Source organism: Phaethon aethereus, assembly GCF_964289735.1.
Source record: "Phaethon aethereus genome assembly, chromosome: 2".
Classification (NCBI taxonomy): domain Eukaryota; kingdom Metazoa; phylum Chordata; class Aves; order Phaethontiformes; family Phaethontidae; genus Phaethon; species Phaethon aethereus.
The window spans coordinates 135,688,866-135,716,490 of NC_138582.1; the positions used below are offsets into that span (position 1 = coordinate 135,688,866).

Sequence of the window (27,625 nt, forward strand, 5' to 3'; positions counted from 1 at the left end):
AGAAAATGCAAATCTGGACATAGGCAGAGTAAGAAATAAATCAAGAAAAGCATTGTGAGGACAGGCAGAGGAGAAACAATACAAACAAACTTGAAATGTAACACTTATGGGAGGGGAACTTGCTGTGCTGCTTTTTTTTTTTTTTTTCATTAAGAATTTTGCACATTTTTTGTGAAGTTACAGATGTATCTAGCATACTATTGTGTAGGGTTTTTTATAGTTGAACCCCGTAGGAATGCTGTACACAATAAAATGTGAGGAAATTCTAACCTGCTCTTTGTTTGCTTGTTTTCCTAGTTTTTCTCTTGTGTGTGTTACCATGCAAGAAAAAAACCATCCTGTCTTTACTTCTATTGGATTGCTTTGAACTGTACTATTATACATCTTGTTTTATATTGATTTAGTTGTATGCAAGGAAAACAGGGTAACAATGAGGAAGAAAAATAATTTACGTTGTATATATCTATGTGCATGTATTATGTGAGTAAGTACGTGCATAGATAGGTTTTGACTGGAAATCTTCGGCCATTCTGTTGAACTGAGAGTGTTGTAGTAATAATGTGTAGGAGGAGAATTTTGAATATTCAATACTAAGAAGTACATAGTTATATTAGGGGGGAAATCACAGTTATTGATAACAATACTTTAATATATTTGTGCTAATTAGTTTTTAGTGTATCTATGTATTTTACAAAAAAATCTGAAAGGGGAGGAGGGTAGCTTTGAAAATACAATAAAACAGAGAACTCAATAAGCTCATTGTTAGAACGTAGACACTTATACAGTTTTAAAGATTTTTTTTTTTTTTAAAGTTGTTTTATAAAATAGTTTCTTGCACTTTACCTGCTGGCTTTTCAAATTGGTAGATAACATCTGAACTCCAGCAGAGTTTTATAATCCCCACGTGCTTAAATATACTAAATGTTCTTTTTCCATTAAGGTTAATGTTCGTGAAGAAATTGAAGAGTTTTTTCCAAGAATGTGGAAGATAAATCAAGATAAAAGAAGGCTAATGAAAAGTATTAAAGATCAGAAAATTAAAATTGAATGGGGGAAAAAATTGAACAGAAGATTGGTCAGATAGAAGCACTTGAATATTTTTTTAAGGCTATAATGAATTGTTTGAATTGGGGAAGAATACACGAAGTATGAAAAATGAAAAACTCAATGAAGAATGAAGAAAAGTAGAAAGCAAGAGTGAAGTAGAATTAAAAGAATCTGGAAGAATGAATGGGTCCTAGGTTAAGTAAATGTATGGTTTATGTTCCAGTGTCTGTATGATCAAGTTGTAGATGAATTTGCATGATTACTTAGTTAATAGAGAATTGGTGATCTGGTTCAAGCAGGGACCTATTTGAGGAAAGCATACAATATTAACAGTGGGTTAGCAAAATGAAATTTGTTTTGGAGGGTATTGCCTAACCACTTGTTTTTCAGGAGCAATCAATATAATAGAATTACTGTACTTTAAATGTTAGGAGTTAGGCATTTATACAACCAATACCATTTTTAATACTGTCTTTTTTGTTAGGAGTCTCGCTCCCAGTCAAAATCTCCAGCTGGGAGTCCTGCTCGTGTAAAATCGGAGAGCAGGTCAGGATCTCGCAGTCCATCGAGGGCTTCCAAACATTCTGAATCGCACTCTAGGTCAAGATCAAAATCAAGGTATGTCCAGGAAGTTATTTGTGTTAATTCAGTGTTACTGCTTATGCCTGTTCTTTTGGTGCATTGATGAGACTTCTTTTCCCCTTGTTGTATAAATTACAAACCTTCTGGGGTGTATTAACAGGACTATGTTAATTTACATGTTAGTGGTGGACAAAGTTTGGGAAAGATTCCATGAGCATGGGTATGAAGAGAGGAAGTAATATAAATAGAAGTAGTAATGTAGAAATCACAACTAAAATTTGTAGGTTTATCTCTTCCAGAAGAGAGAGAAGGGATCGCATTTCAATTCAGAAGGGATTGCATCTCAAGTCTGTAAAAGCTCCTGCCTCCTTCCCCCGAAATCTTGGGGGGGTGGGGGGGTGGGACTGGATGACACAACTCTTGTGTGGACCACTCCTCTAGGAAAAAAAGAAAAGTCAAGTGAAAATGCAGCAAAGGTAGTCTGGGTTAGATACAAGGAGTAATCTCTGTAACTGTTGGAAAAGTTGAAAGATGCTACTTGGGAAAGTTCTTGACATTCCTTCATTGGAGTCTTCAAAAACAAAATCTAGGCTTTAAAAACAAAGTCCTAAAATTGCAGCTCAAATTGGGTGTGGATAGCTTCTGCATTTATGGGAGGTTTAAGATTTAAATTCATTTTTTGATGCTGCACATGTCCTTCTCTGTCCTTTTCTACCCCAAGTGTGTGTGTGCAGAGGCAAAGTTTTATGGCTCTTAGTTCTGAGAGCTTGCTCAGAACAGAGGAGGAATGTCTGTCTTTTTTTCTCTAAATATGTCATAAATATTACCTGGCTTATACTACCTATCTTCCCTTGTACCATCATACTGGTGAAAATGAAAAATCATTCTTTCATTAATGGAGAGAGAAACCAGAAAACAGCATTTGTAGCTCTAGACGAGGAAGAGGAATTGCATAGTATTATCTTTTACTCCCCCCGCCCTCCACCAGTTCTTGGGAGAGTTCAGTAATCCATCTCCCTTATTGATACACTTTATACTAGGGCAGCTGAAAAAGAGTTACTGTGCTCTGAATTCTCAGAGTTCAGCCTAATGTTACAGCTTTTCTTTTTGCAATGTTAAGTCAGATAACTGCCTACCTGTTGTTGGGATATACTGCCTGTATGAAATCACGCAACTTTGATGGAATGATGCTTGTTTAAAATTGAGCTTATCATTGGCTAGATGTCTGCAAAGAAATGCTTGAGGTGTTAAGTAGGGGGTTGTTTGTTGCTGAATAATTTGCAAGCCTAGGTGAAGTTCATTTCTAGATACTGCAGCACTGTAGTGCTGCTAGATCTTTCAGTTCTTCAGCCAAGACAGTATTTTGCAGTGTGGCATATCTGGTCTCTGTATTGTTGTGCAAGTGTTAGTAACATGTGCAGCCAAGCTGATATAAGTTTAAACTTTGAACTTTGCGAAAACCGTTGTGAATGTAAATCTCATTTTACACTAGAAGCACTCTCACGAAGTTAAAAATTATGCTACTAAGAGGGTTGTTAGAGATCTTTAGATGCGCAAAGTAGAAGAAACGTAACTATTTTAATTGCAGAGAGCCTCTAAAAAAAAAAGATTCTTCTCTAGGAAATATAAGGCTTACAATTCGATACGTTATGTACCTATGACCTAACTAAAAGCTTTCTCTTTGTTGAAGATCCAGGTCCAGAAGACATTCGCACAGACGTTACACTCGTTCCAGATCCCATTCCCATTCTCATTCCCATAGGAGACGTTCTCGAAGCAGATCGTACACGCCAGAATACCGTCGTCGAAGGAGCCGTAGTCATTCTCCAATGTCCAACAGGAGAAGGCACACTGGCAGCAGAGTATGTCATGTTCATCAAGGCTAAGTATCAACAAAACAATTGCTGCTTACATCGGTGTAGTCCAGGTTATCTGCAGGCTGAATTTGACCTGCTGTCCTGTCACTGCAGGATATGGAAATTTGGGGGTGGCATGGGGGGCGGGGAGAGCAATCTGTTCTTACAGCTGAGCACTTGGGCCTGCAGCTGGCAGGACAGTTGTAGAAATTAATTGAAAACCATATCATTGCAAGTCACTATGTGTAGATAGGGTGACATCTGCTCCTGTCTGCTCTAGAAGTTGAACCCTTCTGATTTCTTTTTGATTACAGTTCCATGTATATGTACCCTTCACAAAAATGGGACCTTTTCTGTGCGTGCTTGCAACCTGACAGTATTGATAAGATTGACTAGAGGAGCCAAAGAGGAGAATTCTCAAGTGTTTATTTGTTTATAACATACAGCATCTTATGTTGAAGGTTGCTTGTGATTTTACACCTCTGAGTAATTTAATTTAACTTGAGGAAATAAACCTATGTGTTATTAGCTAATCTGTAAATCTTAATAGACGAGAAAAAGTTACAGTTATGGAGAGGATCAGTAAGCCCCTCAAAATGTAAATGAGAAGTATCTCTGTACGGACAAGAGGAAGTATGGGTACACCAACAAAGATCTAAGATACTAATGTCACTGAGAGATTTCTCCAGATGGCCATCTTTATAATCCATTTCAGTGCCTCAGCTTCTGGTTCCACATTACTCCAGACTGATACTAAATGAGTGGTGTTACACATAGGTCTGCCTCTTCCTTGGTGAGGGCCATGGTACTTTTCTGATCCTTTTAGTTTTAATCTGGTTTAATTTCTCCAAATTTTTTACTAATCCTGTCAAAAAGAGTATAGTTTTTTGTGATCTTACCTTGGTGAAGCAGCAGACCAGATAATACCAATGTGAGGGAAAAGACAAGAGTGTATGGAAAACGGCAAGACTACAGCAGCCCTAATGTCCAGTGGCTTAAGCTGTTGTGAAGCAGCATTCATAGTTTCACTTTTTGTGGATTGTTGCCAGTGTGTAATCATGATGTAGTAAATATGTATCTAATGTCTTGAAAAATTGGCAGGAATAACTGAACTTCAAAGGGTTAGCAATTTTCCTGGTGAAAGATGAATGAATCCACTTTACTACTTTAGGAAATACTAGAGTATTTGCTCTGCGAAGAAGTCTTTTTGCCTTGGAAATGTCTCTGTGAAACATGAAACTTGTTTTCACAGTGAATTTCACATTAATTCTACAGAGTAGTTCTAGTAGTGTCAAAGCAAAACTCAAATCAACCAGATTTGAATCCCCTAAACAGTGAGGTCCTAAAGACACTAGGAAAATTGGTAGCAGTTTTGCCACTTCTGATCTGGTAGAGAGAGCTTGCATACTGTGTGGGTAGGAGGCAGTACAAAAACCTAATACAAAAGCAGTCTTTTAGTCATCCACAGTCAGTTTAGTCATTCCAGTGGTGATATAACTGTCGCTTGTCACTTAGATTCTCATTCTTGGTACTTCTCTTGCCTCAGAAAAGGTAATAGTGTTTAAGGGAGGGTGTAAAAAAACAACCAAAAAAACAACAACAACAAAACACCAAAAAACCCACCCCAAAAAACTGATATGTACGGTGTGAAGGCACTTCTCCAAACAATGATTTAAAAGACAGAGATTGCATTAGACTCAAAAGAGTTTGAATAGTAAAAGGAGTATAGCTGTTAATGCCACTGAATTATCAGATAGATTATTAAACATTAATTAAATAATTTAATACTAAATATGGAGTAAGAAAGAAACTTAAACCTGTATAACTAAAACTTTCAGATGACAACTGCCAATTTTTGTTGTGCTAATAAGGAATTGTAGAAGATTCATGTCTTAAAACAAAAGTTTGAACTTTGACAAATGGAAAGAAAGAAACTTCAAATGTAAGAGTAGTTTGGGCATCTTATTTTCACAATGGATTCCTGAACAAAAGCTCTGAAAAGAGCATGACAGAAGATCTAAACCTGTTTGTTCTTTGAATCAGGCTGAAAGGCAAGCTCTGAGGCATGAATTACCATGCAATCAGTGGCTTTGAAAATCTGAAATTGAAATAAAAAATTCAGCTGTGTCAACTTCCAGTTATTATTTTAGCAGAAATATTATATCCGTATGCCTGTTTCTGCCATTTTAAATTGCTGCATCTAGTATAACAGGTGCCAGAAGCTTAACTGAAAAAATGGTAATTTTGATCAAAATAATTCTTACAGTGGAATTGGCATTAGATTAACTCTCTAGCATGTAGAGAAAATTTGATCCTAATAGATAAAATTGTACCTTGTACAATTGTACAATTTCATATTTGACTTCACTTAATATTAAGTAGATCTGTATCCCACATCGTGTTAAGGAATCAAGAGTCTTGCTCTGGAAAAGTGCGTGCTTTTGGTTTAGTTTCACAGAACTAGCTTTCAACACTTGTTACTATCTACATGGAGGTGATTTTTCTTCCAGTTTACAAGTGCAAAGAGATAAACTTTCAAATGTAAACATTGTCTTTCAGTATGGTTGGATGGGAAATGTTGAGGGGGAGGAATTTTTGGTAGAAGCTACATTATAGTTCAACTGCCTGTGCTTAGGAGCTCAAATGCATTTAGTGTGTGCAACCAGAGGCAGCGTGCACTCTTTAGTACCAGTGGTGACCGTGCAGAAAGGCTGAAGGTGGGAGTTCAGGCTGGCTGACCTGTTCTTAGCGCAAACTTCTGTGTCATGTCTGCAGCTTGTTGGTGATTTAAGTGTGAAATACTAATAAAATAGATTTCTGTTTTTCTATAGCTTTTCTGTAATTGGAATGCTTAATTTTTATCAACTGAGTTTTTCAGCAATGTGAGAAGTTCGTCTTTCATGATTTTTATTTCAGAAAAAAGACAAAATAGCTGCTTTCTGAAAATATCTTACATTTGGAATGATAATTGTTGAAGTGTTCAGCTTTTTAATAAACTATGTTTTGTTTTTTTCAGATTAAAAGATTTTAATTATTGAGAAATTTTTATATGAGCACGTATAACTTGTTTTTTATAAACTTAATTGGAGTTGAACATCTGTTTCACCAGGCTAATCCAGATCCTAATACATGTCTTGGAGTGTTTGGTCTCAGTTTGTATACTACTGAGAGAGATTTGCGTGAAGTCTTTTCCCGTTATGGACCTTTGACTGGTGTTAATGTGGTTTATGATCAACGGACTGGACGATCAAGAGGATTTGCTTTCGTTTATTTTGAGAGAATTGATGATTCTAAAGAGGTAAATTCATGTTTTACTACTTTAAACAGGTGTGTTCTTTGTGCATGGTTTTCATGAATATCTCTGTTAAACAACACCCCACCACCACCAAACCACCCCACCCAAAACGTTTTTGAGTATGTATTCACTAGCAGGTTCTCACAGTGAGATTGAACAAAATATTTTAAATCGAACAACATGGCACTTTTAAACAGATGAAGTTCTGTTATAGTTCAATATTCAGATGCTTGGTCATATTTTGAGCATAAGCTGTCTTTACTGAATCACTAATGAGCATTGTGATTTGATTTTTGGTCTGTTACTTCAAAATGAAAGTAAATCTTTAGACAGACACAGAAGCCTCCTAGTGTTTTTGAAATATTTTGAAAATTAACTTTTCAAAGTAGTTTTCTGTATTTATGAAAATTATGAAGATTCTCCTTCCATTTTCTTCTCTAAAAGCATGTCATCATGCATTTGAAAAATAGCGGGATTTGTCTTGATTTGTGCCTTGGTCGGTGACTTTGCTAGTTATACGGATAGCTGTTTATGGCTGGACTGAGTTGTTAGTATAATTGATCTGTAAGGAAAGAATCAAAGAATACGAACAGCAGCATGTATTATGGTTCACCACAGTAAGCAGTACATTTTTTACCTGTGTGAGGATACTTGAACTTTACTACATTTACTGAAATTTGTAGATGAAATTGCTATTAAAAGTAAAGGCACATCCTTTTTTCAAATTTTTTTTTTTCCTTAAGCCTTCACTGGGGGATTATCTCTTTTGGGCAAACTGAGTCACAGACTTCAGGCATCTTGTTTATGGATTAATAGACTTGGGCAGATGTTTCAGATGCTGTTTGATTCTGTTTACATATGATGAGTATATTCATAATGCTTGGATATGACTCTTCTCATTTAGCATTGAAGTGAGGGAGTGTGACAGCTGTGGAACGTACTATCAGTAGCTGAAAAATGAAAACTGATGCCAGTTGATGGTGTTTTAATGGGAGAAAAAAAAAAAGTTTGTGGATGACTTGGTCAAACAACTCAATTCTGATCTTTGACTGATTTCTGGTGTGACCCAACAGAAAATTGGTTTATGGAAAGAGTAGGATTTGTATATGCATATATGTGTGGTTGTTGCAGATTATAGGGGTAAGTAAAAGGGCACAAAGCTTCCTTAAGTGTCCCTTCTGTATTTTCCCGCTATCACTTGGACAGATTGAGAGAGGAGTTAATGAGGTGGATAGCTGTATATCCATCTGTAGTGACCTACCCTCTTCTAACTTTTAGCCATGTGTTTCTTTGCACCCTGAGTTTGGTATTTTGAAAATGTGACTGTTTTATAGAACATTTAACATCCAAAATACTTGCACAGAATTTGTTGTCACATTCATGTGCCAGTATTGTCTATTTCACAACTTCATATGTCTTTAGAAGTAGGATTTTTCCCTAGTTTCTATGGGCAATGGTCATGCATGATACCATGCATTTCTTAAAAATGTTCCGTGTAAATAGCATGAAGTAATTTGTTTAGTATAAAGCTGTTTTGGCAGATACTATGAAACTGGAATGCAAAGGGGAAAAAAAAGGGATATTATTTGCAGTCAGAAATACAGAAATAAAGATGAACACCTTAAGCAGGAACTGATATAATTTGGAATGTAATTAAACCCATTTTTTTCCCTCACGAACATGTTAGTGCATGAACAGGGTGACAGGATGCAAAACCTCACAACACTTAGAATTTACATAACTGAAATACTTTGGCAGAAAGGACAGGAGAAAAACTTGTTTATATGATTTATTTCATGGGCCTTGAGGACAGATTTGAAGATGGTAAGTGGTAGCTAGTGTAGGAAAAGGATATAGCCATTGGCATGAAACTGTGACAGGCCCTGTAGGAGAACACTGAAGGACATGAAGTAATTATCTGTGTGGAAGACAGATCAAATCTGAAAAGTTGAGTATGCATAAAAGCAATGACACTTGAATTACTTTTGTTATGAGTAAATGGCTTTCCTCTTAAAAACAGAAACAGAGAAAACAAACAAACAAACTCCAAACCCCCAAGATCCTAAGCATCCAGATAAAGAGACTATAAAACTCTAGATGAGATGTTGAACTGAATTCCAGCCCTTTTAAAGCGGTCATAAATGGATTAAATATGTGTAGAACTCTACAGAAAAATTAGTATTTCCCATTGTTGTGATTTAGCCCCAGATGGCAACTAAGCATCACGCAACTGCTCACTTACCTTGTGGTGTGTCTCCCCCCTAGGGTGGGATATGAGAGGGAATAGGAAAAAACCCTCATGGATTGAGCTAAAAGCCATTTAATAGACAGGAAAGGAAGAAGAAATAATAATACTAATGTTTCTGATAAAAGAATATACAAAAACAAGTGTGGCACAATGTAACAATTGCTTACCACCTGGTGATGGATAGCCTGTCCCCAAGCAGCGATTCCTGCACCCCAGCCAACTCCAGTTTATGTACTGGGCATGATGTTATACGGTAGGGAACATCCTTTTGGCCAGCCTGGGTCAGCTGTCCTGGCTGTGCCCCCTCCCAGCTTCTTGTGCACTTCCCTGCTGGCAGAGCGGGGGGAGCTGAAAAGTCCTTGACTGAGTATAAGCCCTACAACTGCTTAGCAACAACCAAAAACATCAGTGTGTTATCAACACGATTCTCATACTAAATCTGAAACACAGCACTATATCAGATATTTGGAAGAAAAACTGTATCCCAGCTGAAACCAGGACATCCATCACCTTCACTGTTGTCCTTCCAAGAGAGGTAACAAAGGGAAGCCTCTCAGCTGACATGCTCTCAAACACTGTTAATACTAAAATTCAACAGCAAATGAATTGTGAGTAGTTATGTTTAAACTTTCTTGGTTTAAGATAGGTCAGTATCAGTATTGTGTGGATTCTGTTGCAGCTAAAATTCCTCAGGATCTTTGTCATCACTGGTTACCACTCTTACAAATTGGATCAGTTATCAAGCTAGTTAAAACGTCGCTATGTGTCAAGATTCTGAAACCCAGCGATGCAATGTTTCTAGTACTATATGGTGCTAAAGACATTTTGAATTGTCAACTAGCTCAATGTTGTGGAAATCCATAGGCAATGTAAAACAGCCTTTCTTAAACGTGTCCTAAAAATATCAAAGGGGCAGTAATAAAGTTTATTTTCACTTAAGCTGTTTTAGACTTTCAGAACTTCTGATTGATTAGAGCACCATAGTAGCCTTGTCGTTAGCTATTTATGATCATCTTGGTTATAAAGAGGAGCAGAGACTTAGCTTTTGATAACTACTAGGTAGAGCAGCTGTCAGAGCATCACAGTAGCTTCAGTCATTCCATCTTAACAGGACTGGGAAGGAAATGTCGGATGCATGTATCCATTCTGAAGGAGATTACTTGTGGAATCTCTTCTACTCTTATTTGAAACTCTACTGAGATTGAGATGAAACGTTTTTTTGTGACAGAAGGTTCCTTTTCCATCAAATGCTTTTTATTGCAATGGTCTAGTGTTTGCAAGATAGCACTTGACTAGATTGTTACATTCTGACCCATATTGAACATTCTTTTGGACACTGTCTTCAGTTGAAAGTGTGATAGACAGTAAATGTTGAGGATTGATGGTGGTTTGTCCAGAAAAATCTGAGGTTTTGCTGTGCTAATGTTCTTTTCGGTGTGCTTGTTCAAAGCCTGTTTGAAAAGCTTATGTTACTATGTACCTTCTTTTAGAAGAAGGAATGTTGTCTCTTATGCGTGTAGTGATTTTCTTTTTTTATGACATGATGTTGTTTTTCTTAGAAAAGTTTTGTGGGGTTTTTTTTAAGTACTATTTGGTATTGCTTTTTTGCCTTGTATGTTGCAGTGTCTTGTCTTATGTTGGCCACCCTTCTGCTAAGTCTTCAGAACCACATATGCAACATTATGCAAAAAGCAAGCTCTGTAAACATCTATTGAAGACCTGTTTCTCAAGATTGGCATTCTTTCATACATAGTTCTCAGTATTGGCAATGCTGGCACTTGAGCCAGTGTTGTAATATGGCAGTTCTCCAATATTTTTGCTAAATTATAGAAGATATTCACCTGCCCATCACACTAGGATTTTCCTCCTGTGTTTAGAGAAAAACAAGCTTTTACGTACTAGGATGAGGAAGGAGGGGGAAAAAAAGGTGTGGGGGGGTTGATTATCTCAGGGTTAACAATAAATTGAGAGGATTATGAGTAAAAAGTGCTGTCTGTTCTAGGGAGATGATTCTTACGACAGTTACCAGAGATTTCATATGCAACTATCCAGCTTTTCAGTAACTCAGAATATGAAATATTAGTTGTTCTTTAAACTGAGGCTACTGTGAATGTACTATATGTCTTTAGCAAGAACTCATCTGAGAATCATTAGCTACAGCAGCTGTTGGCAACATGGAATTTTCTGTTTTCTAACGCTAGTTATATGCTCTTCACAGTTTTAACCATCTTTCAGAAGCATTTTCTGAAGTAATGTTCATTAGCAATCAAGACAAACTTTATACAGACAAACTGAACTATTAATATAAGATAGTTGCCAAAGACCAGAATAATAACAAGGTTTATAATTTTCATTTGCAAAACATTTAATCTGTGGTGCAAGCAGACCAGCTTAGAAGCACCATTATTGACCAAAACTTCTTCTGTAGCTTGAAGAAATGCTTTAAGTATTGCTTGTGGTATCAAAAGGGACCCTTGATATATGAGAAAAGAACGCAAGAAGGTCTCAAATATTTGGAATTACAAGTTACAAACTTCTGGAGGCTCTGAAGTACGTACCATGAAATTGCTAATACTTGCAGGAACATATCCAGTTACTCACTCTGGTTTTCTAAAATCCTGTATTTCTTGACTCTGAAACTCTTTTAAAGTATACTTGAAAGGGGGTACATTTAATCAGTAGTTGTTTAAGCTTAAAAAATTATGTATTAAAGAATTATCATTGACAATATTCTAGTACTATTTTCAAAAACAATCTTAAGAGACTATAAATTGACTCTTGTTCAAAGGTGAAATGGACACTTAAATTCAACTTTGTGGACTGCAGTAAGTGTAAGAAGCTGGGTTTCTTAATTTCTGTTTTCATTCCATCACATTTTTTTTTATTTTTTCAGAATGTCCTTTCAGATGTCCTTGTTAAATCCAGACCTGAGCTAGTGATACCAGTATACTGGAGGGAGAAAAGCTAATCTATTATGTCTGTTTATCCCATGTGTGATGTTTTTGGTGGCATGAAATACAATACAGGAGGATTTCACATAAAAAACAAACAAGAAACCCCCCAAAAAACACAACAAACAAAAAAGACAGTATCTTATATAGTTGTTTTTAAATCATGAAAACACATTTTCAAAACGAGTCCCAACATAAATTGCTCACATTTGACTATTCTAGTGTATTCAATGCGTACGTCACTAGCTTTGTAGTGATGTCACATCACTGAAGTAATTCAAAGCAGTTAGACGCAATTGAAATGAAGGCTTGATGATCTTCTCTACAATACAAATGGTATCTTGAACTCCATAGTAGAAATGTAAAGTGACTGTGACATCTGCCATGCCGAGTCAAGTTCTTTCCCTCCCTTCTTCTCCCTCCCTCCCCACATCCCTCCTCCAGTGACCACAGTGCAGGCTGCAGAAAACGGCCCACACTGTTTCCTTGTCCAAGCTGCTCTTTGTGGCATTATCCAGACTGAAAGATTATTTAATTTCTTTCAGTGAATTCTTGATTGCTTAACTGATACCAGTCACCACCTGTGTAGGTTTGTGCATATAATTAAAAGTTCAGTGTTTCCAAACTTGTTCTACTCTACCTAAATGCTAATACATGTAAAAAATACCACATACCAATTTCATTTTATATTTATTATAGTATCTGTTAAATGTAATGTTTGCTTTCTAACTGTTTTGAGCCACTGGAGGCCATGATCCTATAGTTTGGGAACTGCTCATTTTGTCAAACACCTTACAGATAATAATTTGAAGGAGTTTTGTTATTATGGGTAGACTGCTGTAGGTTTAAAACTGTAATATAAGATGGAATTATCACCTGTGCCATTTCCAGTCCTTATTCTCTGTTCTCTGATTGCAAACATATAGATGTCTATTCTGGCCTACAAAGTCTGTTTTTCCTTAAAATTTGCAACCAAAACTAATAGTACATGTTTACAGGAATCCTGTTCGCATGCTTGCTTACTATCATCTTGCAAAAGCCATGCAAGTCTTTTTAACAGCATTCAGATACTTGGGAGAAAATCCAGGTTGGAATAAAAATGGACTGTTGACAGTTAAAGGCTCCTAAGAGGGTATTGTGTGTCTTAAGCCACAATATAATTGGATTTTTCTCTTCAAAATGTTTCATTTGATGGTCTGGAAAATACAATTCTGTCTTTTAAACAATATTTGAGAATGTCATCTGCATTGTTAGAGTGAATGTGCAATTTTTTTCCCTTTGACATTTAAATGTTTCTAACATAGCATTCATGCATCTGAAAAAACAGCAAGAAAAGCAAACCAAAATTTGTTTTGACTATGGCATGCTAGTCTAATGAAATTGTAAAATCCAAAATTCGATTATAGACTGTTTTAACTTTAAAGAAAACACAAAACTGTCAGTAATTAGAATCACTAATATGTTTTTACAGCCTTTGTACAAAATAAATACTGTTGTATTGCTTGTCTGAAACAAGGTTTTCAAATAGGGCTTTTGGTCGTGTTGCAGCAGTCGTTAGCTAATAATGTCAACTTAAGTACTTTGTTTCAAAGACTTGAGATGTGCACATTAGGAATGATGCAGAGAATGTGAACACATCTTTGGAAGGAATTTCCAGTTGCTAATGACTGAATGTGAGTGATACATACAATCAATTATTGTTGGATTCATAATGGCTTGTTGTATGCAGTTAGAACTGTAGAAGACCTTGTTATGTCTGCATATCTATTAAAGATTTCTATTATTTTAACTTTTTTGTTAGCAGCTACTGCTGACAGCTGTTGAAAGCTAAGAAAACTAAAGTTTTAATATTATGTGGGTCATTAGACATTGTGACCAGGGTGTTTGAGTTTCATGCAGACTGCTAGCTATGAACTGATTATTATCCACTGAAATGTAACACATTTCTTAGTACTTCCAAAACAAACAATCAGGTCTCAAAACTGGCTCTTCATGTGTCTTGCTGGTATGTGGCTCTTCTCTGTACTGCTCCCTGTGTCAAAAAAAACTCTTCCTCTTTAGAAGTGTTTGCTCTCTTAACTAAAGGAGACACATGTGCCAGATGTTTTGGATTTAAGATAGCTTAGCTGACAAGAAGCTTATTACTCTGCAAGTTGTTGATTGGACATAAATATCCCATGAAGCAGAAAATTCCTTACCTTTCAAGATAACTTGCATATTGCTGCATTTCCAGAAAGATACTTTTCATAACGAAGCTAATTTTTCAGCTATACATTTGCATCCTTCATTTTTAGATTTGAGCACACTCACATTCCTAGGATGTGTATGCAGATTTATTTTAATTTAGATCGTCCTTGTGGAACAGGACTTTAAAAAAAAAGAAAAGCCTCAAGGATAGGAAACTAAAGCTCATGATCATGTTTTATTCACAAAACATACTTAGTGTAGGTTGGAAGACTTGAAATGCTCTTTGGCTCTGCCTTGTGGTTAGGTACATGTCATTGTTAGATTTTTGTATGAGAACAGAACTCACTAGGTGGCGATATAGCATAGATATAAACAGCATTATTAAAACACAAACTAAGTGTAGTTAAATAGGCTAGTGATAATTCAGTCACTTCCAGTTTGGGGGCACCACAGTTAAATCATGTGGGTGTCAGCTTTTTGTTTCCTCCTCTATAGCTTGTATGTTAATTCAGTAAGGTTCTTGTTAGAGACCTGCAAAAAGTTACATTTCTGAATAGTTGTTTGTTTCATTATTTAAAAAAAAAAAAGAAAAAAAAATGCTCTGCTTAGAGATGTCTTCATGTTTTGAGGTTGTTTATTGTTCCTCACAGTTAAATAATAGCAAAGCAGCTTTTTTCTTTAAGTCAAGATTATAACAGTCTCTTCTCCACACATGAAAAGTGAAAATAATTTATATTGGGCTAAGTGCTGTGGTTAATGTCATGAACTAAGTGGTGTGTACTAGTATTTCAGAGATCCTAGAGCAGCTGATGAAAGAATTTAAAAAAAAAAAAAAGTGCTTTGCAAATTTTAATAGCTTTAAAGTCCAGCATTAACTGTTTGCTAAATTCTTAAGGTTCTGGGTTGGCTGTTTGTTGGTTTGGGGGGTTTTTTTGGTTTTTTTTTTTTTTTTTTTTTTTAAGTTAGTGTCACATGAATATAATTCTCAAAAGTACGCCATGCTCCTTTGAAAAACTGTTTTCATGATTTTGAGTTTGTGAAAGGCCATTGTATTGATTCTCAAAGACTAAAGAAGCAGGGGCTAGAACACCCAGTGAGTGTGTGCACAAGCTGCGGGTGGGTCTGAAGGCACAGGCTTCTCAAGCGCAGACCCTTATGTGTATCGCTTTAGCGAGCTGCTATTGTGAGAGTGAGTGGGGAGGAAGGTTGTAATTAGGTATCCATGTAGGCTGAACCCGCCATTTTACTAAGCTCTGCTGGAGTAGGTCCTTGTAAGGGAGATGGCAGGAGGCTGGGAGAGCATGAAATGGCAGCCGACTAGCAGTAATCCGGCCATATGCACCCTACAGGAAGCCACTGTTTTGCACAGCTTTTGAATCCGCCCGTCCCTTCTGGGTCAGAGACGGCGGTAGGAAAGATGCATTTTTCAGGAAAAGCTGTTTTGACTTCCACTTTACCTTTCTGATGGGTAGAAGACAAAGTCTAGGGAAAGTGATTCTGTTAGTGGTTAGCACTGTGCTCTCTTAAGAAGGGATTATGTGTCACGTTACTCCGGTACCCCAGTGCAGTCTTGTAACGCTGCCGGCAAATGGGCCAGGGGACAGGGATGAGCCATTCGCCACAGTGGGGCACTAGTAACCAGTCTTGATAAAACAACTTCAGGGCTTGTTTTTCTGATGGAAAATAATGTAGTTTGTACATAGCATTTCGTAGTTACCAGTAGGTTGCAGGTTTCACGTCCCTGTTCTTTGTCTCTCCTGCAGGCAATGGAGCATGCAAACGGTATGGAGCTGGATGGCAGGAGGATTCGGGTGGATTACTCAATCACCAAAAGAGCACATACACCCACCCCAGGCATCTACATGGGCAGGCCAACACAGTAAGGAGTTCACTCATTTCCTGTAATGGGACTAAAATTGATTTAAACTGAGTATTTGGAGTCTGGTTAAAGAAACAGAGCTACAGATACTTTTTTTGAAATTTTAAAGTTATGCCAATTGTCTTTTATCACAAAGTTATTAATATAAAGAATGTGTTACTGTGGTTCATGTACACTATTAAATCCTACTGTTGTTTATTGTATTTTTATTTATTTAAAAAAAACTGAAGGAGTTATTCTGCGATATGTTATGTTTTTTTTAAATCACAAAACGGTAGGGGTTGGAAGGGACCTCTGAAGATCATCAGGTCCAACCCCCCTGCCAAGGCAGGAAATATCCCAGCATAGTCCGTTAATGCACCCTTATCTTACTGAAATACTAAGGTACCCGTTTGCCTTCAATTTTGATGGGAATTGGGCTCAAATCCCTGGTGGGTTTTCTAGGGTTTTTTGAAGTGTTTTTCTTTAAGTGTTTTGTTTTAGGTTGTTTCATGGCATAGTCTTAATTGTCTGATTTACAAGAACACTTAAAAAAGCTTTTAAATAATTTAAATCAAGATGAAAAGTAGATCTCTCAAGTATTTTTTTTTTTTGCTTTTTCCCTAATAGCAGTGGAGGAGGTGGTGGTGGTGGAGCAGGTCGTCGCCGTGACTCATATTATGATAGAGGGTATGACAGAGGATATGACAGATACGAAGAATATGACTACAGATACAGGTACCTAATTTTTGTTTCTGTATGAACAGTAGATTTGTTCAAAAACCGGAAAAGTTAGGTCACAAAAAATGTTAGTCAGTTTGTAGCAAGATTCTGCATACATGCTTGCTATGTGTTAGAGCCTCATTAGGTTTTGTGGGATTAAAGTAGTTGTAATCTTCACTGTTTATGTAATTCAGTTATACAGTAAACAGTTGGGCAAGGGTTTAATTTTGCTACCTGAAGGAGGTAGAGCATGTGCACTGAGAATCTAGTGGACAGATAGAAAGGGAACTCATTTTTCCATGCTGTGTATAGAACCAGGGACTGCTGATACACTCTGCTGTTTAAAAAGGGGTTATTTGTAGATAGGATTTTTAATGCTTGACATTTCATAACCATCTCACTGTTTTGAAAGTTATCTATTTTCACAGAATATCGTTCAACAAGAATTGTAGACATCTGGAAAAGCACTTCATGTGTTTGCAAGGCCAATGAGAGTTTATTAGATTTTTTTGTTGGAGAATATCTTACAGTTTTAAGCACATCAAATAGCAAAATATAAAAGCATTTGTTAAATAACTGTAAGCCACAGCCAAATAAAGCTGAAATCATTCATGCAGGCCAAGTCTTTCAGTGCTAAGGAAATGGTTCTGTTGTGTGGAAGTGATGTGAATAAGGCTTCTTTCATAATGGATGTTGTTGGGTGTCTTTTTTAATTTCCTTTAAAGGAGACGATCACCATCACCTTATTACAGTCGATACCGATCACGATCAAGATCCCGTTCCTATAGTCCAAGTAAGTAAATGCAAGTGAATAAATAAGAATCTGACTGCCTTAAACCTTGTTGTTACCAGTATTAATCGACCAATGGAGATTCTGAATATGAAAGCAAAAAAAGCTGGGAACATTAAAGCTGAGATCACATGTGTACAGTTAGTTTATAGTAATTGTGTCATCTTTTCTTCTTTTTTCCCCTCCCTCCCCAGGGCGCTACTGAAGATCAGAAGAGTTACAGTTGAGGACATGATTTTTAAATACAAAGTTCAGATCTTAGCTTCCCTACTGCTTTTCCTCCCATCTTCCCTTCCTTGTCCTCCATCCAGCTCTTTTACAAATCTTTGGTTCACTTAGAATATACATATTTTCAGTTGAAGTATTCCTGTTTTCCATCCCTCCTTGTTGTAATACTCTTAAATATTGTAATTGTTGTAGTTTTTGTGTAGTAAAACATCTTAAGCAAAATGAAATAGACAACCCAAAGTGCTGATACGTTTTGGAAGTCATTCCTATTTTGTTTTTTAAACAATTGGACTCCTAACTAATCAGAAGAGAGCATTGATATTTTTAAAGCTTGCATGTCATATGTAATATACACACTCAGATACTTTAATATAAACCTGCATTTCCAAGTAACTTGTTAATCTTTCTGTTAAAATGTTTACCTATTACTTTGATAAACAAGTAACGACTTGAGCCTTTTCTGTAATGACAAATTTACTTAGATAGTCATGAACCAGAGGAGATTATTTTTTTGTCAGGTAGTTGCTTTGAGTGTAGACTATTTGAGCTAGAGCAAAATTTGGTATTTGACTGACTGGGAAAATAGATCCTTGTACACTCAAAATTAAGGCTGTGTTTTACAGATAAAGTTTCTGGATTACTACACAGTGGATAACATTTGAAGTTAAAACTGTAAAAATCCTAGGATTTCTATTGTACTTGGTTGAATATTTCCCCTTAATTGGTGCAGGAGAAAAATATTTATTGAACATAGCAATTAGTTATATAATTTGCTGTTTGTTTAAAAAAGGAAAAAATCACTAACTTTTTGGCATTGCAGTAATGATCAAGTTTTGTTTCCAGTCGTTTTTGGAGTTTTGAAAGTATGGATGGAAAAAACTTACAACTACATGTAAAGCTTTTTTTCCCTTCAATAAAAGTTAATTCCACTGAGATGTGGTTTCTTGTCCTTTGTTCGACCTTTTGTGTCCCCTTGGAATATAGCTTAAACAAGACATGATATTGCCGTACGGATAATAAAGTCAGCAGTTATCTGTCTTCTCAGGAGCCTTGTCTTCGCTGAGAATCAGCATGTGGTTATGTGGGATGGCAAAGCAGAGCGGGTAGTCCAGCTTTCTCTTGTGCCATCTTTGGCACTTGCTGGCGTTGTGGTGAGATGGTTTAAGGAGAGGAACACTACTGACTTTGTTTATGCTTCTGGCAAGTTTTGCCGTCTGAAATAACTCGCCATGTGGCTGGTTGAATGTCGATGTTGGCACAGCAAAAGGAAGAGCACTACAAAGCCCTCACAGCAAAAATCCTTTCATACTGATTGTCAGGGAATGCCACCAAAAGAGTCTGCCATAATTTTAAGAGAGTAAGCATATGAAATGTCATTTTGTTAACTATTTCTGGATGTCAGTGCCAGGAGCTATTAATGAGTAATTAAAATAGTTGGATGTGTGTTAGTGTTTCTTTTAAAAGCTTGATACAATATACCAGGAAAAATCGGTGACAGAACAAGTTCTGTTGCTCAATACTTCTTATCAATTGTGGTTTATCCGTAAATTGCAGTTGAAAACTCTTCGTAAAATGAAAGCAAACAGTCTGAAACACTGGAATTTGATAACCTTGGAACTCTGATGATTTTACTGGTATTTGGTGTTCCAGAAAAATTAAGAAATTTTAAGACAATTTTTGGTTTACTCTGTAAACCACAGTGCCAAAGTCTCAACATGGAGAACTTGGTATTTTTTATTTTGGTTTTGCTCTTTCAAAATTAAGGAGAGAAGCGTGCAGAAATAGCGAGGCAACTGGAGGCAAAAGCATGGAAAATAGCTGCAGGGCTGGTTGGGGGAGGCCTGCAGGCTCAAGGAATGATGATAGCGGGAAGCAAGAGGGGTGGCTACTTCTTGCCAGGTTATGGTATTCGTGGCCTGTAATCGTCAAGGGTTGAGATGTTGTGTTAGTCAGGTAGGGCACGGTTGGACAAACCTGTTGCCTGGAAGCTACAGCCAGAAAGGAGTGTCTCAGTCCTTAGCTTGGAGATTGTTTCTTCCAACAGTTAGACCTAACAACGTGATGATCCTATTTGTCACGAGTCCGTATAAGGCAAGAGCGTTGGGTTACGTGGTGGGTTTTGTGCTTCATGTTGGCTGACGTGGTAAACAGTGCATTGGGAGAACCGATGGAAGTGGTAATTCTCACTGTATTGGACATACTTGTGCATGGATGTAATGTAGGAATAGTTGCTAGACTTAAATGACCATTTCTAAAAGGGTAATTTGTAGCTGTTTCCTCATTTGTGTATTTTTTAAAATTATTTTTTTAACTGAGATCAGTTGAGCAGACATCTCTGTGTTAGCAGTTTTCTGCAGCTTCTGTGGCTTGCGTTCTCTCCAAGGATGGGAGCCTGGGCTCTGCTTTGCTGTGAATGGATTTAGGAACACGATCTATATGAGCTCCTGACTCTGTTTATGAAATAATATAGCCTGGGTAACTCTTACACTGCACCAGTAAACATAGCTGGTTGGATAAATACATACTTTCTCTAGTCATTTTTATATCTTCAGTTCTAGATACAGAATTACAAGCATCGTCAGAACTGTGATCATCTACTAAAGTTTTGCAACAAAGTAAAAATCAGTCAGTTGAAGTAACAAAATGTAATGTTACTTGTGCTAGTACATAGTAAGCTTAAGCTTACAGTTAAATTGCAGAGACTATTAAATACTGACTTCAGACAAACCTCACAGTTCATCTGCATTTTTGTACAGCCTTGGTTCTAGGCGTAAGATACAGAATGCAAGATAATCATAGAATGGTTTGGGTTGGAAGGGGCCTTTAAAGGTCACCTAGTCCAACCCCCTCTGCAGTGAGCAGGGACATCTTCAACTAGATCAGGTTGCTCAGAGCCCCGTCCAACCTGACCTTGAATATTTCCAGGGATGAGGCACCTACCACCTCTCTGGGCAACCTGCTCCAGCATTTCAGCACCCTCATGAAAAATTTCTTCCTCTTAATACACACTGTGTTCCCAAATGCTTCAGAGAAGTGGCCACAAGAAGTTTGCAGCAACTGCTACCCAGGTTAGCCTGAGACTGTGCGTAATGGAAAATTTGCACCCGATGACCACAGTTAGACACATACTAGTGTACATGTTGGGTCAAACTAACTGCTGAGTGTGTGTGTGAAGATGATGTGCATAAGGTGAAGGTGTATTAAGGCTGTCATTTTGTCATTTCTCCTATATAGTTATACTTCAAATCTGTAATGACATTGAGCCTTCAGTCTTGCAGTACTTACCAAAGTGTTTGCCTGTGCTGTGTGATGTGAAAGACGTGTGACCTAGTCAGCTGAAGAATGCTTTTTGGAAAAGCACCTTCCATTGCATGGCTTCACAACAGAAGAACGATTGGGTGTACTTACACCACTGCTGCCCCTTACTATCTGTGTACTCTGTTTAGCTGCTGCAGTCCTCAAGAACTAATGTGAATTCTCTGGACCAGAGAAGAACAACTCTGTACCGTGGAGAATTATAGAGCGGTTCATCTTGAGGGTGCTCGCAGCACGTGTGCAGGACAACCAAGAGGTCAGGCCCAGCCAGCACAGGTTTGTGAAAGGCGGATCCTGCTTGACCAACCTGATCTCCCTTCTATGGCCAGGTGACCCACCTAGTGGATGAGGGAAAGGCTGTGGACGTTGTCTACCTGGACTTTATTAAAAATCTTTGACAGCATCTCCCACAGCATTCTCCTGGAGAAACTGGTGGCTCGTGGCTTAGACAGGTGTACTGTTTGCTGGGTGAAGAACTGGCTGGATGGCCAAGCCCAGAGAGTTGTGGTGAATGGTGTTAATCTGGCTGGTGGCTGGTCTCAAGCGGCGTTCCCCAGGGCTTGGTTCTGGGGCCGGTCTTGTTGAATATCTTTATTGATGATCTGGCTGGATGACGGGATCGAGTGCTCTCTCAGTAAGTTTGCAGATGACACCAAGTTGGGTGGGAGTGTTGACCTGCTGGAGGGTAGGAGGGCTCTGCAGGGGGATCCGGACAGGCTGGATCGATGGGCAGAGGTCAACTGTATGAGGTTTAATAAGGCCAAGTGCTGGGTCCTGCACTTCGGCCACAACAACCCCATGCAACGCTACAGGCTTGGAGAGGAGTGGCTGGAGAACTGCCCTGCAGAAAAGGACCTGGGGGTGCTGGTTGACAGCCGGCTAAACATGAGCCAGCAGTGTGCCCAGGTGGCCAAGAAGGCCAACAGCATCCTGGCTGGTATCAGCAGTAGTGTGGCCAGCAGGACTAGGAAAGTGATTGTACCCCTGTACTCGGCACTGGTGAGGCCGCACCTTGAATCCTGTGTTCAGTTTTGGGCCCCTCACTACAAAAAGGACATTGAGTTGCTGGAGCGTGTCCAGAGAAGGGCAACGAAGCTGGTGAGGGGTCTGGAGCACAAGTCTTATGAGGAGTGGCTGAGGGAACTGGGGTTGTTTAGTCTGGAGAAGAGGAGGCTGAGGGGAGACCTTACTGCTCTCTACCAAGGGGGTTGTGGTGACGAGGGTGTTCGTCTCTTCTCCCAAGTAACTAGTGATAGGACGAGGGGAAATGGCCTCAAGTTGCGCCAGGGGAGGTTTAGATTGGATATTAGGAAAAATTTCTTCACTGGGAGGGTGGTCAAGCATTGGAACAGGCTGCCCAGGGAGGTGGTGGAGTCACCATCAGTGGAAGTGTTCAAAGAATATGTGGACGTGGCACTTTAGGACATGGTTTAGGGGGCATGGTGGTGTTGGGTTGATGGTTGGACTTGATATTAAAGGTCTTTTCCAACCTTGATGATTCTGTGATTCTGTGCTATAAATGTTTTCTATTGCTTTCTACAAAAGCAACTTTTTTTGGTTGGGCAAATGACATGAACGAGTTTTCCTCATGCACAGTCAGTGCCCTTGTCTTTTAAACAGCAGTGTAAAGGAGAACACGAAATGCAGACTCAAGCCACTGTTTGTAGTACCTGTAGCCATCTGTATTGGGTTTGTGTGGCAAGGTTTCGGGGGACAGGGGGAGGAGTTGCATGGCTGGCTTCTGTAAGAAGTTGCTGGAAGCTTCCCCCATGTCTGATAGAGTCAATGCCAGCCGGCTCCAAGACAGACCCACTGCTGGCCAAGGCTGAGCCCATTAGCGATGGTGGTAGCACCTCTGAGATAACATGTATAAGAAGGGGGCGGGGGGAGAAATGTCAACAGCAACTGTAGCCAGAGAGAGGAGTGAGAATATGTGAAACAGCTCTGCAGCCACCAAGGTCAGTGAGGAAGGAGAGGCAAGAGGTGCTCCAAGCACCAGAGCAGAGATTCCCCGGCAGCCTGTGGTGAAGACCATGGTGAGGCCGACTGTGCCTCTGCAGCCATGGAGCTCCACGCTGGAGCAGATCTCCACCTGCAGCCCAGGGAGGAGCCCACAGCAGAGCAGGGGGATGCCCAAAGGAGGCTGTGACCCCGTGGGAAGCCTGTGCTGGAGGAGGCTTCTGACAGGACCTGTAGAGAGAGGAGCCCAGGCTGGAGCAGGGTTGCTGGCAGGACTTGTGACCCCATAGGGGACCCAGGCTGGAGCAGTCTGTTCCTGAAGGACGGCACCCGTGGGGGGACCCAGGCTGGAGCAGTTAGTGAAGAACTGCAGCCCATGGGAAGGACTCATGTTGGAGAAGTTTATGCAGAACTGTCTCCTGTAGGAGGGGACCCCATGCTGGAGCAGGGGAAGAGTGTGAGGAGTCCTCCCCCTGAGGAGGAAGGAGCAGCAGAAACAACATGTGCTGAACTGACCACAGCCCCCATTCCTTGTCCCTGTGTGTTGCTTGAGGGGAGGGGGGAGAGAATTTGGGAGCAAAGTTGGGCTCAGGAAGAAGGGAGGGGTGGGGGGAAGGTGTTTTAAGACTTCTTTAATTATTTTTCATTATCCTACTCTGGTTTTGATTTGCAATAAATTAAATTAATTTCCCCAAGTTGAGTCTGTTTTGCCTGTTTTTGTGATGGTAACTGGTGAATGATCTTGACCGACAAGCCTTTTGTTATATTTTTCTCTTCCCTGTCCAGCTGGGGAGCGGAGTGACTGAGCAGCTCTGGTGGGCACCTGGCCTCCAGCTATGGTCAACCCACCACAGCATCATTTCTTGCATTGCTTACATTTTACTTCATAAATAATTTCAGGAAGGACTACCTTTGTCTATGAACAGGTAAGGACTGTTATGTTCAGCAGAGGAATTTTTTTTTTTTATCTCATACAGAGCTGTAAATGCAACATTTTTATCAAGTTTAGGTAAAAAGCAGCATTCCCTTAAATAGGTCAATAGTATGTCCAGGTAGCACAAAAAATACCATCATCACACTTCCTCAGTTTGCATTAAACTTGTTATTAAATTGGAACAAATAAGCCTTAATACATTTCCTTCTACTGCTTTATATAGGATGAGAGGGAAATGGCCTCAAGTTGCGCCAGAGGAGGTTTAGATTGGATATTAAGAAAAATTTACTGGGAGAGTGGTCAAGCATTGGAACAGGCTGCCCAGGGAGGTGGTGGAGCCACCATCAGTGGAAGTGTTCAAAGAACATGTGGACATGGCACTTTGGGACATGGTTTAGTGGGCATGGTGGTGTTGGGTTGATGATCTTAAAAGTCTTTTCCAACCTTAATGATTCTGTGATATGCAAGATGAAACATTCATTAAAAAACCTGGCAGAAAACACTAGTGGCCTCGAAAAGGCTGTGAGCTGCTTCAGTGGGTCTGTTGAATTTCACGAGGAAGTGAGAGAGCACCTTGTGCAGAAGGATTTCTTAACCCTTGTGGTAGCAACTGAGGGTTACATCTAATAGCAGTGATCTTTCACGTTCGAGTGAACAACCAAATTTACCTGGCAAAACATTAAAGAAGGTCTTTGTTAAATAGGATCTGCAAACCTTTCTTTAAATGAGTTTTTGAAGAACTAGTGGCTATGGTGGAAATACGCTTCCCACTGTGAAAAAGGCTAGCGGTGCTTCCTGTGTAAGGTTATTTTTAAGCTTAAAAAGTAATTATTTCTCCATTGTCCTCCTTTTAATTTTTTTTTCCCTTTTGTTTTTGGTAGAGCTTTCCAATTGTGAAGGTGTCTGGTACATTAGGAATCAAGAATGGAGAATTGTGGTCACCATAACCAGTACTGATACAACTGTTCCACCAGCCTGATCTGTGATTCCACACTCATCCTTCTCCCAGTACTGCATTAGGACCAGGCTGCATATTCTCTGCACAGCATCTCAAATCCAGTAATTTATGACCTGCCAAAACTTCCAGGTTGAATTTTCTCATGCCAGCCCAGTCCCATAACACATGGAACAGAGCATTAGCAGTAGGCAACACAGGCACAAGATAACCCTCCAAGATGCTTCAGAATCTTTGTCTTCCAAGATCTGCCCCAAAGGAAAGTATTGACAGAACTCCTCAAGTTGCATACCAATGTATCACAAGAGCTTGCACTGGTCTTTATATTGGCTTTAAATGAAAAAAAAAAAAAAAAAACCAAAAAAAAGCTGGACACGAGCTGGCAATGTGTGCTCACAGCCCAGAAGGCCAATTGTTTTCTGGGCTGCATCCAAAGAAGCATGGCCAGCAGGTCAAGGGAGGTGATTCTGCCCCTCTGCTCTGCTCTGGTGAGACCCCACCTGGAGTCCTGCATCCAGCTCTGGAGCCCTCAGCACAGGAAAGACATGGACCTGTTGGAGAGGGTCCAGAGAAGGGCCACAAAAAGGATCAGAGGGATGGAACATCTCTCATATGAGGACAGGCTGAGAGAGTTGGAGTTGTTCAGCCTGGAGAAGACAAGGCTCCAGGGAGACCTTATTGCAGCCTTCCAGTACTTAAAGGAGGACCATAGGAAAGATGGGGACAGACTTTTTAGCAGAGCCTGCAGTGATAGGACAAGGGGTAATGGTTTTAAACTGAAAGAGAGCAGATTTAGACTAGGTAGAAGGAAGACATTTTTTCACAACAAGGTTGGTGAAACACTGGCACAGGTTGCCCAGCGAGGTGGTAGATGCCCCATCCCTGGAAACATTCAAGGTCAGGTTGGACGGGGCTCTGTGCAACCTGATCTAGTTGAAGATGTCCCTGCTCACTGCAGGGAGATTGGACTTGATGACCTTTGAAAGTCCCTTCCAACGCAAAATTCTATGATTCTATGAAAAGCCCACATATAAACTCATTGGGGTAGAACAATGGATCAGTGCTGGGTAAAGACTGGTCTTGCGAATCTAGGTGGAGGAACCATGGGCTGTTTGGACTCTTCTTTCTCACTGCTCCATTTTTGCTCCTGTTCTCACCATGGTGATAACTGGCCAATCTTTTACTCGTTTGGTTTGTGGATCCAAGGTTATGAGAGAGGTGCTTGTTTACAGTACTTCTACAATAACTGCAAGCTGGCTCTCTGCCTCAAGATAGAAACCTTGTAAACTCATGGAGATAAAGAGAACCTGGAGGATGGCTGAAGGTAGACACTGTTTACACCCTATATGGTGTTAGGCTTTAACAATTTGCAGTGGCTCCTCTATTATAGGTTCTGTGGAAGCAGACACCTACCTCTTGCAGCACTGCGGAAAAGAAGAACCACTGAATGTTGATTACTAAATCACTGTTGACTATATGTGATTCCACTACGCTGGCAACACAGATCTTTCCAAATATTGTGTAGTATCTGATCTCACAACAAACACACAAAATGCCTTCATCAGGGAACATTCAACTGGTTGATGGCTCTCACGTGCACTGCTGGGATATTTTGGCATGATCTGGACTGTGGCAGGATGGCAACAGAATGGAGAGCTTTATCAGCAGCTGCTGTCTCCTGCTTGTCAACTTTCACAGTCTAACGTGCTTTCCTAATGCTCCTATTGCTCTTCCACTCCTTGCTCTAGATGTCAGTTTTTCCCTTTCTCCAGGCTACTGGATTCAGTGCAGGATTGGGCAGAGAGGAGCAACATCGAGTGAACAAAAAAGTGATCTGTTCCGCACTGAAAAATCCCAGATGCCAAACCCCATGGCTACCAGCTGAATTCCTCCTGGTTGAGGATCCTCCCTTCCATAAGGAGCTGCCAAGGGAAGTTCATGCTGGGATAGAGTCACCTGATGTGGTGGGAATGTAGGAGGTCTGGGTTCAGTTCCTACCTCAGCCTGAGTGAATAACCTTGGACAGAATATTTAATCTCAGTTTTCCATCTATGAAGATCAGGTTAATAAATACTCTTCTTACATCTTTTTTTTTTTTTTTTTGGTCTGTTCCAGCTTTGGAAGACAGTGAGTGATTTGCGAGAAGATCTGTGAAAGATGATTTTAAAACTTTATATAAATCTATAAATAAGTTTATAAAGTTTATACCAGTACTGACAGATGCAGAATTTACAAGAGTGACCACACGTGCGCAGGGATAACCTAAAGGACTGGTCTATCGGGTCCCAAGCAGACGTTGCAGGAGAGGACGTGTTTTCAGAGAGTCCAGTTCTGGTATTAAAACACGTTTCTTCCTCACGTGGATGCAGATGATGAAGGAACAGACAGCTTGCTTCAGCCCGGGGTGGGGCTGGGCCCCTTTTCTCATCCCATGCTTATCCTACCCCTGATGTCCCCACCCCAGTGCTGGTGGGCAGAGCCCGTCCTTGCTGCACCCCTGTGCAGTGCCTGCAAGCTGCGCATTGCAGAGCAGCTGCAAAGGCCTGCTCAAACGCCAACGCTTTTTACAAATATTCCAGAATCCATCTTTTAATATTCCCTTAAACTTCTGGGGTTTAGCGCATCTTTGATCGTACCACAGCGTCAGTTTAACTCTTCAAAGCCAGAGAAACCTGGGGTCTTCGCTACAGGAATCGG

At 39.5% G+C, this 27,625-nt stretch overlaps 1 protein-coding gene across 1 annotated transcript in view; it reads left to right on the forward strand.

The window, feature by feature from the left end:
- Window positions 1–26,389, forward strand: part of TRA2A (transformer 2 alpha homolog) — a gene marked incomplete at both ends in the record, with an annotated part of 34,360 nt that extends 7,971 nt beyond the window's left edge. The window contains 7 exons of the mRNA XM_081996496.1: window positions 1,532–1,665; window positions 3,320–3,491; window positions 6,595–6,783; window positions 15,930–16,045; window positions 16,655–16,762; window positions 17,473–17,540; window positions 26,319–26,389. Coding sequence (XP_081852622.1) covers window positions 1,532–1,665; window positions 3,320–3,491; window positions 6,595–6,783; window positions 15,930–16,045; window positions 16,655–16,762; window positions 17,473–17,540; window positions 26,319–26,389 — 858 coding nt within the window. The remainder of the gene's footprint in view (window positions 1–1,531; window positions 1,666–3,319; window positions 3,492–6,594; window positions 6,784–15,929; window positions 16,046–16,654; window positions 16,763–17,472; window positions 17,541–26,318) is intronic.
- Window positions 26,390–27,625: the final 1,236 nt, after the last annotated feature.